At 43.8% G+C, this 15,009-nt stretch overlaps 1 protein-coding gene across 1 annotated transcript in view; it reads right to left on the reverse strand.

The window, feature by feature from the left end:
- Positions 1–15,009, reverse strand: part of TAFA4 (TAFA chemokine like family member 4) — a 337,297-nt gene that overhangs the window by 175,203 nt on the left and 147,085 nt on the right. Inside the window, exon 3 of the mRNA XM_077451977.1 lies at positions 11,213–11,328. Within this exon, the coding sequence (XP_077308103.1) occupies positions 11,213–11,328 (116 nt within the window). The remainder of the gene's footprint in view (positions 1–11,212; positions 11,329–15,009) is intronic.

The following is a 15,009-nucleotide window of genomic DNA, read 5'->3' on the forward strand; positions in this document are numbered from 1 at the left end:
TCTTACTATTAGGAGATACGTTGCAACATGAGACATTTGAAGGGACATACCTCCCAACATTTTGACATGACAAAGATGGACAACCTTTAAAGTATGAAGGCAAAGGAAACACAATTGTCATGCCCCAAGTTATAAGCATTATGAAGAATTAATAAGCAAACATTACATAGTTGCATAGTTAGCCAGGTTGAACAGAGGCACACATCTGTTGAGTTCAACCAAAAGCCAGAAATAAATTAATTTTAAACCTGAATCCTCAGAACCGTAAATCCACTGTTGATTGAGAAAGGCAAAAAAAATGTTTGCAGCATGGTACAAATTGTTCCAACAGGGAATAATTTCCACTCTGATCCCTTAATGCAACTGGACATTCTCAGGATCAATATGCATTATTGCTTATATTAATAGCCAATGGTGGGGCAATATTCCTCCTATTGATGCCAACGATGGAGCACTAATACTCCCACTAACACCAACAATAGGACACTATTCCTCCTACTAACACCAACGATGAGTCACTATTAATTCCACTGAAACCAACAGAGGGACATAATGCCTCCAACTGATACCAACAATGGGGCAATTTTCCTCCTACTGACATCAATGCTGAAGAACTATTCCTTTCAAGGACACCAGCAATAGGACACTATTCTTCCTACTGACACCAACGATGAGGCACTGTTCCTTTTACTGACACAACAGATAATACCTCCAACTGACACCAAAGATGGGACAGTAATCCTCCCACTGACGCCAATGATGGAGCACTATTCCTCCCACTGATACCAGCAAAGGGGTACTAGTCCTATTACTGATACCAAAAATGGGGACTATTCCTCCTCCTACTGACTACAAGCTCTATTTATTTTTATTTTTTAATCCCACTGACCACCAAGCCTGAAATATTGTCTATTCCTTCTGACACTGGGGCATTTTCTACTTCCACTAGCCACAATCCAGCTCCCCTAAAATCTGGAGGACAGTAAACTAGCCCTTTGTTTAGAAAGTATGGAGACCCATGGTCTAGAACAAAATATTCGAAGAGATGTTCCCTCGATTGGCACCCAATAGTAGCTCAAACCATAGAAATACAGAAAGCAAAGCAAAAATGAATGAAAGAGACCAAGATCGTTTAAATTATTGGTAAAAAAAAAAATCATATAAAAACAGCCAACGTGTTTCGGAAGCAACATAACTCCCCCTTCATCAGGGTTCACTGAGGTTAAAACTTGGCTGGACAGTGAATAAACAGTGACTTCACACTTCCATACTAGAACCAGTACGGAACTCTCCACATAGAGTAACAGCTTCACGGCAGTTGTTGAATAGCAATGAACGCTTGAGTCAAGACCTCCATTAATACAATACAAATGCAGCGCCAGAAACTTCAGGATGGCATTACATGATGTTATTACATGTTTTACATTCCTTAGATTTCATGATACATGCATGTTTTTATTCCCTAATTACATAACTTTACATTAATCAACATATATCCTTAGTTTGACATCCCTAGTAATAATATATTCAGTATTGATTATAGGTATTTATATAGTGCTGACAATTTACTCAGCACTTTACATATTGCACTTTCACATCAGTCTCTGCTTTCAAGGAGCTTAAAATCTAAATTCCCTATCACACATACTAGGGCCCATTTAGACAGGAGCCTATTAAGCTACCAGTATGTACTAATAGATTTGCTTATAAAAATGAGGTACTAATACTAAACCTACAGTATTATATAATGGAAAATAAAGAAAGAAAAGAACGCTACATTATTATGGAAAATATACAAAACTTTATAACATCTTAAGACACAGTTCACTAGGGCTGGACTGGGACAGAAATGTGGCCCTGGAATTCCTCCAGACCGGCCCACTTACATTTTGAGTGTCCCATCAGCACTCCCTTACATCAGAGTGTCCCATCACCAGCCCCCTTATAACAGAGTGTCCCATCAGCACCCCTTACATCAGAGTGTCCCATCAGCACCCCTTACATCAGAGTGTCCCATCAGCACCCCTTACATCAGAGTGTCCCATCAGCACCCCCTTACATCAGAGTGTCCCATCAGCACCCCTTACATCAGAGTGTCCCATCAGCACCCTCTTACATCAGAGTGTCCCATCAGCACCCCTTACATCAGAGTGTCCCATCACCAGCCCCCTTATAACAGAGTGTCCCATCAGCACCCCTTACATCAGAGTGTCCCATCAGCACCCCTTACATCAGAGTGTCCCATCAGCACCCCTTACATCAGAGTGTCCCATCACCAGCCCTCTTATAACAGAGTGTCCCATCAGCACCCCTTACATCAGAGTGTCCCATCACCAGCCCCCTTATAACAGAGTGTCCCATCAGCACCCCCTTACATCAGAGTGTCCCATCAGCAGCCCCCTTACATCAGAGTGTCCCACTGAGCAACTCCCGGTAGTCCCGATGGCCAGTACATGCCTGCGGTTCACACAGGGGTGACCTGTCAGGCCACTTAGCCACCTGATCATTCATGTTCAATTCTGTACAATGGGACTGTTCTAATAGTGCGACACAAGTCACTCCAACTTAGAAAAATACTCCTGTATTACTTTGGGGAGACTTCAGATCGGCTTGCATTAACTTCTATATAGAAGTCATTTTGCAAGCCATGCCAAAGCTGCACTTTACGGAGCTGCTTCAGAGTCGGGCAACTTTGAAGCCGCCCCTGTGTGAACCGGCACTAAAAGTAGACAAAAAAATCCTAACTGCGACATTATTCCAACCCTAGGTGCATAATCTATGCTGAATGTAGTAAATCAGATGTAACTGATGACGATCCACTTTGTTACTTCAATCTGCACAGTCTTACACAGTGAATTGCAGCAGTATCCTTTTATATTTATGTGGTGTCTATAAAATAACCTGTATCTTCCCTAACTTTCATTTGTGGTTCACTCACTCCCCCTCCCAGACACAGCAGCTCACAATGGGAGGGTTTCTGTAACAGAGGCAGTGCTGTCCTTACCAAAAGCAGTGGGTGGAACGAGGTAAGGCAAGGAGCTGGTGGACAAGCCACAGGCTTGTGAGTCAGCAATGCTGGTGGCCTCACCCCCTGCAAAGACCCCTCATCCCATTGTAGTGCAAGTAGACACAGTCTATATGAGAGCAGAAACTCTGCTCTGATACGGGAGCAGTGCTGCATTGTTGCCACCCTATCACAGGAAGCTGCATTCGGTGGACTTCACTGGCAGGATCTACAGGAATTTGTGAGTCTTTGCAAAGACACTTAAGCCCCATACACACTATCAGTTTTTCTGCTGAGTTTTTCCTTCAGATTTACCACAACCATGTAGTGCAAGGGCCTGCCTGATTGCATACAAATTGAAACTCCTAAGGTATGACCTCATATTATATGGTTTTGGTAAATCTGAAGGAAAAAACCCAGCAGAAAAACTGATAGTGTGTATGGGGCATAAGACAACTGTAAGTGCAGATGTTCTTATCATTAGGTGCCTCACAAATACACTACATTACCAAAAGTATTGGGACACCTGCCTTTAAACGCACATGACCTTTAATGCCATCCCAGTTTTAGTCTGTAGGGTTCAATATTGTGTTAGCCCACTCTTAACAGCTTCAACTCTTCTGTCCACAAGGTTAGGAGTGTCTATGGGAACGTTTGACCATTCTTCCAGAAGCACATTTGTGAGGTTAGGCATTGATGTGGACGAGAAGGCCTGGCTCGCAGTCTCCCTCATAATTCATCCCAACGGTCTTCTATCGGGTTGAGGTCAGGATTCTGCACAGGCCAGTCAAGATCCTCCACCCCAGCTCGCTCATCCATGTCTTTATGGACCTTGCTTTGTGCACTGGTCCAAATCATTTGCTGGGGGGGTGGATTATGGTGTGGGGTTCATTTTCAGTGGTTGGGCTTGGCCCCTTAGTTCCACTGAAGGGCATCCTTAAGGCATCAGCACACCCAGACATTTTGGACAATTTCATGCTCCCAATTTTGTGGGAACAGTTTGGGGATGGCCCCTTCGTGTTCCCACCTGACTGCACGCCAGTGCACAAAGCAAGGTCCAAAAAGACATGGATCAGCGAATTTATGGGTGGAGGAACTTGACTGGCCTGCAGTCCAGACCTCAACTTGATAGAACACCTTTGGAATGAATTAGGGACTGGGAGCCAGGCCTTCTCATCCAAAATCAGTGGCTGACCTCACAAATGTGGTTCTGGAAGAATGGCCAAACATTTCCATAAACACACTCCTAAACCTTGTGGACAGCCTTCCCAGAAGAGTTGAAGCTGTTATAGCTGCAACGTGTGGGCCAACTCAATATTGAACGCTACGGACTAAGACTGGGATGCCATTAAAATTCATGTGCGTGTAAAGGCAGGCATTCCAATGCTTTTGGTAATGTAGTCTATATATTTTTTTTTGGGGAAGCTATAGTGTTTTATACTTTTGCTTTTCCTTTACAAAATAGCAAACAAAAATTTAGAGTTTGGATGAAAAGTTTATAGTATAGCATTTTTGGCATTTCTTGGCTTTTGATAAAAGCCCTCAAGTGTCTAGATTCCAAACTGCATCATAATGTATTACAGTTCCTTAGATACTCTGATTATGCAATAAATTGTTCCAATGATAAACTTTGCAACGCAGTATGAATTGCATTCCTGTGATTGGCCCTGAATAATCACATGGTGCACTATGTTACACTTTTTGTATAATGCACTGCAATCTTCTCCATAAAAAATGAGGTTTCATAACAAATAGCTTGCATTGGGTATTTATTGTCATTGCTTTTACATGCTGTAGGATTGACAGTAGATTATTTTGTGTCACATTGGAGGTTTCGTTTGCATCAATGTCAATTTTCTTTTCTTTCAGCAAACCTGTTGCCATATTTAAGTAGGGACCCCCTTACTTTATAGCGCCTAGGATTTTCACAATGCATATTTTTCCAGTTAAATTTACACAGGTTTAAATAATATATGAAATAAAAAGCCGCACTGTACTTAAAGCACCCGGTGATAAGACATATTGTGCTTCATAAAATTACAAATGACTCATAATTTTCATTAGCAAGAGCAGAATTATGACTTGAATGAAAGAAGCTAGTGGGAGAGATTGCTGGGACTATTTATTGCCTTGCAGAGCCCTCTAGTGGAAAGAAAGAAAATAGAACGCGTTCGGGAAAAATAAACAAAACTAGGTTCACATACAGGTGCATCTTATAAAATTAGAATATCATCAAAAAGTTAATTTATGTCAGTAATTCAATTCAAAAAGTCAAACTCGTATATTTTTTATAGATGCGTTACACATAGAGTGTCATTTCGTTTCATTTATTTGGAAATCAAGGTCCCAGAGTTTGGAGGAAGAGTGGAGAGGCACGCAATCCAAGTTGCATGAGCTCCGGTGTGAAGTTTCCACAGTCGGTTATGATTTGGGGTGCCATTTTTGCTCTGAGCCAAGAGTGCATAACCCACAGTGCGCAGGGGAAAGGAGTAAGTAACACACACAGTGCAGGGGTCAGGAGTAAGCAATTCACAGAGTGCAAAGGTCAGGAGTAAGTAATGTACAGCGTTCAGTGGTTAGGAGTAAGCAATACACAGAGTGTAAAGTTCAGAAGTAAGAAATACACAGAGTACGAGGTGTAAGTAATGTACAGAATTCAGGGGTCAGGAGTAAGCAATGCACAGAGTGCATAGGTCAGAAGTAGGTAATGTACAGAGTGCAGGTGTTAGAAATAAGTAATGCACAGGGTGCAGAGGTCAGAATTACTGTAAGTTATGCAAATAGTGCTGAGGAGAGGAGTAACGTACAAGGTGCAGTGGTCAGGAGTTAGTAAAAAAATGCACAGTTTAAGAGCAAGTAAAGCACAGAATGCAAAGGTCATAAGTAAGTAATGCAATAAGCCCCGGGGTTAGGAGTAAGTAATGCACGTTGTGCAGAGGTCAGGAGAAAGTAACGCACAGAGTCTGGTGATCAGGAGTAAGTAACGCACAGAGTGCAGAGATCAGAATTACTGTAAGTTACGCAAACAGTGCTGAGGAGAGGAGTAACACACAAAGTGCAGTGGTCAGGAGTAAGTAACACACAGGGTGCAAAGGTCAGGAGTAAGTAAAGCACAAAATGCAGAGGTCAGAATTAAGTAATGCAAGGAGTGCATGGATCAGGGGTAAGTAATGCACGGAGTGCAGGGTCAGGAAAAAGTAATGCACAGAGTCTAGAGGCCAGGAGTAAATAACACACTGAGTACAGGGGTCAGGAGTAAGTAATGCACGGAGTTCAGGGGTCAGGAGTAAGTAACACACTAATACACTGAGTGCAGGGATCAAGAGTAAGCAACACACAGAGTACAGGGGTCAAGATAAAGTTATGCACAGAGTCTAAAGATCAGGTGTGAGTAACACACCAAGAGCAGAGGTTAGAAGTAAGTATTGCATATAGTACTGAGGTCAGGATTAACGAGTACAGGGGTCAGGAGTAAGTTCCACTCAAGTGAATTCTGTAGTTAGATCGGGGACCCACTAGGGAAAACAATGCAGCCTAATAAAAAGTAAGTCTTGGTTTCATGATTCACACACAATATTAGAGAGATACTGACTGTAACAAGGACTGGCTGTATAGAACAACTAATATTTTTACAAACATGCAGTAGCTATTGTAACTTTTTTGCCCCTGCATATAGAGACCGCAAATGTAACGCACAAGGTTTTAAAAGCACTTAAGGCATGCTAAAATGACCTGCAGTACTACTGCCTGAGTACTCACCTTTGCATGTTTTAAGAGCACTTTAGGGTACATTAAATACTAATACTGCTTGACAAATCAGGTCCAATATAACAAATCTGCATGCATGAAAGCCTCTTCTAATAAAAACCCCACCGTGATGTTTCCTGTTGGTAAAATAAGACAGTTTCTCACTACTCCATTCTGAGGCCTGGCTTTGGCTGTTATTTCCGCTATTCCTAAGGCTACGCCACTGCCAATATAGCTAAACGGATGTCAAAGTACAGACAAGTAGAGTTCCAAAATGGGAGCAGTTGCCTAAGGTAACCAATCAGTTTTGCTCTTTAAGCCTCATGCACAGTGGGTGTTTAGCTCTGATGTATGAGACTCCGGGCATTTAGGTGCGGGTGTAAGGCACAGGCGCACCTTCCATGCCAACTGCCAGCAGCCTGTAAAACTCTATGAGAGGCAAAAAAATTCTGCGGCAGGACAGTGCAGCTACAGAACAGTGCACCTAGCGATATGAATGTCTAGGGCAGTATATGCCCTGGTATAAAAGCCCAGAACGCAGAACAAAAGTTGTGTGGCACAATCACTGTTTGCATTTGTGTGTAGAGGTTTCTTTAAAAAAAAAAATAATAATAAAGTTTTATTTCCTTTATTGTAATTTTCACCTGGGTTTCTGACAGCTCTGAACCTGGAAACACTCAGAAATGAGTGCTTCTGTGTTCATTGATCACAGAACAGATCAGGGAATTTACTATGGTTTTTAGCTCCATCTAGTGGCCAAATGCAATATTTTCCATTTTGAATCATTCAAACAGCACAGGGAAAAGCCTAATAATATTTTTTTCCCCCTCTCACACAGAAAAAAATGTACATGTACTTTCAGTGGGCAAATTTTGTAAATACATCCCACACTGTGTGTTGCAGCGTATGTGTAAATGGCACCAGCAGCCCATTTTGGTTTGGCGTCCCAGTGCAATTGCTGTGTTCTTACTTGCACAGTACAATGTTCAAGCCCAAAAGGAGAGCACAGCCAGGCTGGTGTACTGATTTTTATCTGTCACCTCCCTGCCCCAGCCTGTGATTGGAGAATGAGGGAGTAGCAACAGGCAGATGAAGTTATCTCTCTGCTCTTTCCTCCTGTCAGTATGTTGTTTGCCGGCACATGCAGCATGCAGCGCACTTTACCAGCCCCAGGTGCTGCACCCCACCATCCCAGTCTAAGTGATACTGAATAAGAGAATACAGCAGGGCCGTCTTTAATATTGAGTGGACCCTGGGCAGAACTTATCTTGGGCCCCCCCCCCCCCATGTAGTTTTACTCTCACCTGCTCTGAGACATACAATAAATAGCAGCTAGACTCAAAATCAGTTTACTGAATCAGATCCGGCAGCGATTGCGAATTGGTTGCCAGAGGTTACAGTGTATCATTACCGCTCACTGACTGGTTGCTAGAGGGTACAGAACACATTACAGCTCATTGGTTAGTTTCTAGAGGTCACAGCACATGAGTTCTGCTTGTTGATTTCATTGCAAGAGATTACTGTGGATATGACCTCAAGGAGATATGATGTACATATCAATGCCACCGGCCGCCAGTATTTACATATGAATGCCGGTGATTTACATGTAAATACAGGGTCTGCAGGTGAGTCATCTGTACACAACAATAGGGCAGAGCTGGGCAGCATTAGTAGCAGCACTTCACACTGAGATATCGGGACACAGCGCAGGACTAAAACCTCAAGGGGCGAGGGGATTTAAACTGGGATAGTTGGCAAGTATGAGGCAGCTGCTTTGGGCCCCACAACAATGACAGGGCCCAGGGCAGCTGCCCCTTTTGCCCTGCCTTAAAACCAGCCCTGGAATACAGGATACTCAAGTCAAATTCAGGTCTTTACACTTGTTGCATTTAAGAATAGATGTAGTCTTTTTTAATAAACTTATAACTTTATTCATTCATGTTTTTTGCCTTCCTGGAATTTAGCCTTAATATGTAAAGCACAAAAATTATTTAGTAATGAAAAGTAAAATGCAAGTTTTTTTTTTCCAAAATAAATAAAAAATAAATACTTTGCATCATTCCATTGTGGTCTGAGAAAAACTTATGAAGAAAACTGTCTAAATGTAATACCGCCTTCACTTCCCCTACTACACATGCATTATGCTAAGTCATTCCCCATCTGGGAGCAGAGCCGACTACAGTATGTAGCAGAGATCATTACACTGTAAGAAATTATACTAAATAATTCAGCTCCAGGCTCCATTTTACAGCCATGATAGAGTTCCTGCTTCAAAATAAAGCTAAACAAACAGGTAACGGCTGATACAGAAAATACGCAGAACAACAATGAGCCTTTTTACATCTTTTTGGTTGGATGAAAAAAAAAAAGATAATATGAAGAATAATAAAATATGCTGGAAAGGAAAAAAAAAACAATAATAGGAAATAAAAATAGATTATTACATTCTGAAGAGAATGTACACATCTTTTTACAATTTTCTTTGTGTATTAATTTAAAAAAAAAAATGAAAATAATTAAAAAGAAAAAAAACAGAATAGCAGAAAATAATAAGGATTAAAAACATTATGACAATTTATGTCTTTTTATTTGTCTAGTACATATTTAGTAGTTTACTCATTTTTTTTAGATCTTGTGTATTATTTGTATTATTCTATGTGAATGTATTTAGTAACATGAATATTTTTATTTTTTTGTGCAGTTTTTTTGCGTATTTACAGTTGCTGCTGTTAAGATACAGAGGTGTAACAGACATCACACCATCTACTGCATGTTGCAGATATTTATCCCTTTAACAATGTTGTGATCTATGTATTGTTAATCCTCTGCTGAAATGTATTGACATGAAACTGCTCTGTGGTCGTATTTTGCTCTAGAAAAGACTCTTCCTAGGAGCAACTCTATAAATCTATGATGGTCCATTTTGCAAGAATGAGTTTTTAGTAGATGTGTATATTGTGAGTTCCTGGTTGAAGTATTAAATATTACCTTTAAAAAAAAAATTATATTCATCCTTTTGCAGTCCACAAGTGATAAGTGTAATTCCCCGTACACACGATAGGATTTTCCGGCAACAAATGTTGGATGTTCGTCCATAGTATGCTCCATATGCTCCATAGAACATTTGTTTTTGGAATTTCCGCCAACAAATATTTGAGAGCAGGTTCTCAAATTTTCTGACAACAAGACTTGTTGGAAATTCCGAGCGTGCGCACACAATTCCGACGCAAAAAAGTCCACGCATGCTCGGAATCAAGCAGAAGAACCGCACTGACTATTGAACTTAATTTTTCTCGGCTCGTCGTACGTGTTGTACGTCACCGTGTTCTTGAATTTCAGACATTTGTGTGACCGTGTGTATTCAAGACATGTTTGAGCCAACATCCTTTGGAAAATCCTATTGTGCGTACATAGCCGAAATCTGGTAATCCAGCGATTCAGATACCTGGGTTACTGCTGTGGTTAAAACACAGACATAATTATTAGGATCTGAGTTAATACTTAACTCAATGGCACAGAAGAGGGGCAAACTTCCCTCAGTCTGAGTTTATATATAGCTCAATGGCTTAGAGGAGGGCACTCTCCCCTCAATCTGAGTTTATATATAGCTCAATGGTTCAGAGGACACTCTCCCCTCAATCTGAGTTTATACATACCTCAATGGTTCAGAGGAGGGCCACTCGCCCCTCAATCTGAGTTTATACATAGCTCAATGGTTCGGAGGAGGACACTCTCCCCTCAATCTGAGTTTATATATAGCTCAATGGTTCAGAGGACACTCTCCCCTCAATCTGAGTTTATACATACCTCAATGGTTCAGAGGAGGGCCACTCGCCCCTCAATCTGAGTTTATACATAGCTCAATGGTTCGGAGGAGGACACTCTCCCCTCAATCTGAGTTTATACATAGCTCAGTGGTTCAGAGGAGGGCACTCTCCCCTCAATCTGAGTTCATATATATATATATATATATATATAGATAGCTCAATGGTTCAGAGGAGGGACACTCACCCCTCAATCTGAGTTTATTTATAGCTCAATGGCTTAGAGAAGGGCACTCTCCCCTCAATCTGAGTTTATACATAGCTCAATGGTTCAGAGGAGGGCACTCTCCCCTCAATCTGAGTTTATACATCGCTCAACGGCTCAGAGGAGGGACATTCACCCCTCAATCTGACTTTATACATAGCTCAATGGTTCAGAGGAGGGACACTCTCCCCTCAATCTGAGTTTATACATAGCTCAATGGCTCAGAGGAGGACACTCACCCCTTATATGAATTGAAACAAACAATTAGCTTATGCCCTTAGAAATATGACCAAAAATTACTAGTGCTTCCCTTTAAATGTACAGTACGATATCAGGTGATGGTATTCGAAGACACTGTCAGCAAGCTTGTGGCTAAATATTGGACTGGTTATTAATTGGTGTGAGCCTCAGACAATGAGTTTAACACCTTACCTGTTTGCCCTCGGGAATGGAGGCTTGAGGCAGATAGGAGCTTACAGCACACCATTAAGACGTAGGCCAAAATGAGCCAGTGAGACAGAAGCATCGAGTTGGCATAGAACCTCATTCTGAAAGGGGAAAATAAAACAATGAATTTACTCTACATCCAATCAATGTTAAAGGCAGTGTTCTATATGCAAGGTAACAAGGCATCTGAAGGAAGAAAAGAAAACTTGGTAAAGCAGGAGACATGGGAAGTTGGAAGCAGAAGGTTGAGGAAAGTTAGTGGAGGGACAGCAGCCAGTTTGGGCAACAAAGAAAGTGTACAATAAGGTATCTTGATACTCAACATAAGATGTTGCAAAGTTACTTTGTATATAACAAATAAGAGTGTAACCTATTATATTATATGACAGTGCTAAAAAGCTCAGCAAAAGAAAAGTCCTCACTTGAAGGTGTCATTAAAATATTTAAAAAAAAGTGTCTAAAAAGGTGCTCTTAGTGTGCGTACATACACATGTGTGCTTAAATTGGGGCTCTCTCCAACACGCAGCGAATTATGCACCTCTTACCAGAAGTAATAGATCCCAGATGATAGGGATGATAGGGATCTCACACGCTTGTTGGGATAAAAATCAGCTGTGATGTTCCACTCCTGAAACTTTGGTAAGAAAGCTGCTTCCTGGTAGGATAATAACTTTGCCTGGATAAGAAAAATACACTCCCAGCTCCACCGATCATCCTGCTGTTAGTGCTCTCTGGCACAAAAGTATCAAAAAGCGAGAAACTTCATAGTGTATAAAAATGGACATTTATTGAAAGATAATTGATTGCACTTACAAGAATTCAGTCGTAATAAGGCAAAAAAACAGACACAGCCGTGGACCTTATCCTGCAGGCTGGTGAGTGGGGGCGTCACAGAACACAGCTCTACCCAACGCGTTTCCCCTTATGAGGCATTGACTGGGAACATGATACTTTTGTGCCAAAGAGCACTAACAGCAGGATGATTGGTGGAGCCGGGAGTGTATGAGATATTTTCAAATCCAGGCAAAGTTAATATCCTAATCCTAATATCTGGGATCCATTACTTCTGGTAAGAGGCGCATAATTCTCTGTGTCTTGGAGAGAGCACCGTTTTAAGCACAAATATGTATGAACTCACACAAAGAGAACCTTTTTGGACACATTTTTTTATTATAAGATTTACAGTAAATGACACCTTCAAGTGTGGACTTTTTTTTTTCTGAGCTTTTTAGCACTGTCATATTTTAATAGGTTGCACACGTATTTGTTATGTATGTATTTGAGTATTTAGACTTTTTTAAGTTGCAGCACCTTTCATAAGAACATTTCAATTGGTTTTTGGGTAAGCGTGAGATATCTACTTTAATTACTTGCTGACCAGCCAATGTCATTATACAGAGGCAGGTTGGCCCTATTGCTTGAATCACCATAGGTGTACGTCACTTCATGCAATAGATACAATTGGCACAATGTCCACCGGTGACCCGTGATCACTCCACAGAGAGCCAGAACAAGCAGTGGCGGAATTATCAGGGTCGCACCAGTCGCATTTGCGACTGGGCCCTTGAGCTCCGCCACTGTAAGGGGGCCCGCCGCCGCCCGGGAGATAGTCATTTACGCGGAGTCCCGGTAAGCTCCGCCCATCCTTTCCGACTGCTCCGCCCATCCTCCCCGCCCATCCTCTCCGCCCATTCCCTCTGCCCGCACAGTCTCCGCCCAAATTCTCTGTCCCTGCTTGCTCCGCCCATCGTCTCCGTCCACACCTTCAATCACAGGCCCCAGCCCAGCCTCCCTGCTCACCCAAGCAAGGCCGAGCAAGGAGGGGGAACCAAGTGATCTACAAGTGAGTGGCACACATCTTTTGATCCCCCCTCCACACCACTGATACCCCCCACACCACCACAACTGTCACTGTTACCCCCACACCACCACAACTGCCACTGATACCCCCACACCACCACAACTGCCACTGATACCCCCCACACCAGCACTACTGTCACTAATACCCCCACACCACCACAACTGCCACTGATACCCCCGCACACCACCACAACTGCCACTGATACCCCCGCACACCACCACAACTGCCACTGATACCCCCCACACCACCACAACTGCCACTGATACCCCCCACACCACCACAACTGCCACTGATACCCCCACACCACCACAACTGCCACTGATACCCCTGCACACCACCACAACTGCCACTGATACCCCCACACACCACCACAACTGCCGCTGATACCCCGCACACCACCACAACTGCCACTGATACCCCCCACACCATCACAACTGCCACTGATACCCCCGCACACCACCACAACTGCCACTGATACCCCCGCACACCACCACAACTGCCACTGATACCCCCGCACACCACCACAACTGCCACTGATACCCCCCACACCACCACAACTGCCACTGATACCACCCACACACCATCACAACTGCCACTGATGCCACCCACACACCATCACAACTGCCACTGATACCACCCACGCACCACCATTACTGCCACTGATACCCCCACGCACCACCATTACTGCCACTGATACCCCCACACACCACCATTACTGCCACTGATACCCCCCACACCACCACTACTGCCACTGATACCCACCACACAACCACTACTGCCTCTGATACCCCCCACACCACCACTACTGCCACTGATTCCCCCTCCCGCACACCACCACCATTTATACCCCCCACACCACCACAACCACTGCTGCCACTGATCCACCCCACCATGACCATCCAGCAACGACCATCCTTGCCACTGATACCATTCCCCTCCCCACCACTCATCCCATCCCACCCCCCCAACCATCACCCTCACCACGGATCCCATCTTCCCACCACCACTGCCACTCATCCCATCCCATCCCCCTCCAACCATCACCCTTGCCACTGATCCCATTCCCACCACCACATCTGCCACTCATCCCATTCAACCCCCCCATCACTGATCCCACCCCCTAACCACAACCCTTGCCACTGATCCCATCACCTTCACCACTGCCACTCATGCTGCCACTCATCCCATTCCCCACCACCGCTACTACTGATCCCATCCCCACCCAACCAACACTGCTGCCACTGATCCCATCCTCCCCACCGCTGCCACTCTTCCCATCCTCCCCACCGCTGCCACTCTTCCCATCCTCCCCACCGCTGCCATTCATCTCATCTCTCCCTCACCACTGCCTCTCATCCCATCCCCCACCACCGATGCCACTGATCCTATCCCTCCTCAAACACCACTGCTGCCACTAATCCCATCCCCCACCACCACCACTGGCACTCATCCCAGGGGCGTAACTACAGGGTTCACAATTGTGATAGCGCACATGTTGCCCCTGAACACCTAGATGGGGGAGGGGGCATTTAGAGGAACACATCCCCTCCATTTTTCTCCTGTAGCCACTAAAAGTCTGCTTCTCCTCCTCTCCCTCTGATAGGAATTAAGTAACTGCAGGAGGAAAATGGAGAGGATTTGTTCCCCCTCCTATCCAGGTCCTGCTGCCCCCGGGATCAGTCAGAAGAGCCCTGGCTGGAGGTCAGGGGGGCCCTCCATGGTTTCTTGCATCGGGGCCCTGAAGGTTCTAGTTACGCCACTGAGAACAAGGATCTGTCAATGTAAACAACCAGACCCCCATTCTGTCAGGGGAATACAGAGTGATCGCCTGTTCCTAGTGACTAGGAACAGCGATCTCTCTGTACTTCCTGTCAGTCCACTCCCCCCACAGTTAGAAACACCTCCCAGGGAACACATTTAA

This window comes from Lithobates pipiens, unplaced genomic scaffold, assembly GCF_037356315.1.
Source record: "Lithobates pipiens isolate NorthernLeopardFrog02 unplaced genomic scaffold, aLitPip1_a1.2 Scaffold_23, whole genome shotgun sequence".
Classification (NCBI taxonomy): domain Eukaryota; kingdom Metazoa; phylum Chordata; class Amphibia; order Anura; family Ranidae; genus Lithobates; species Lithobates pipiens.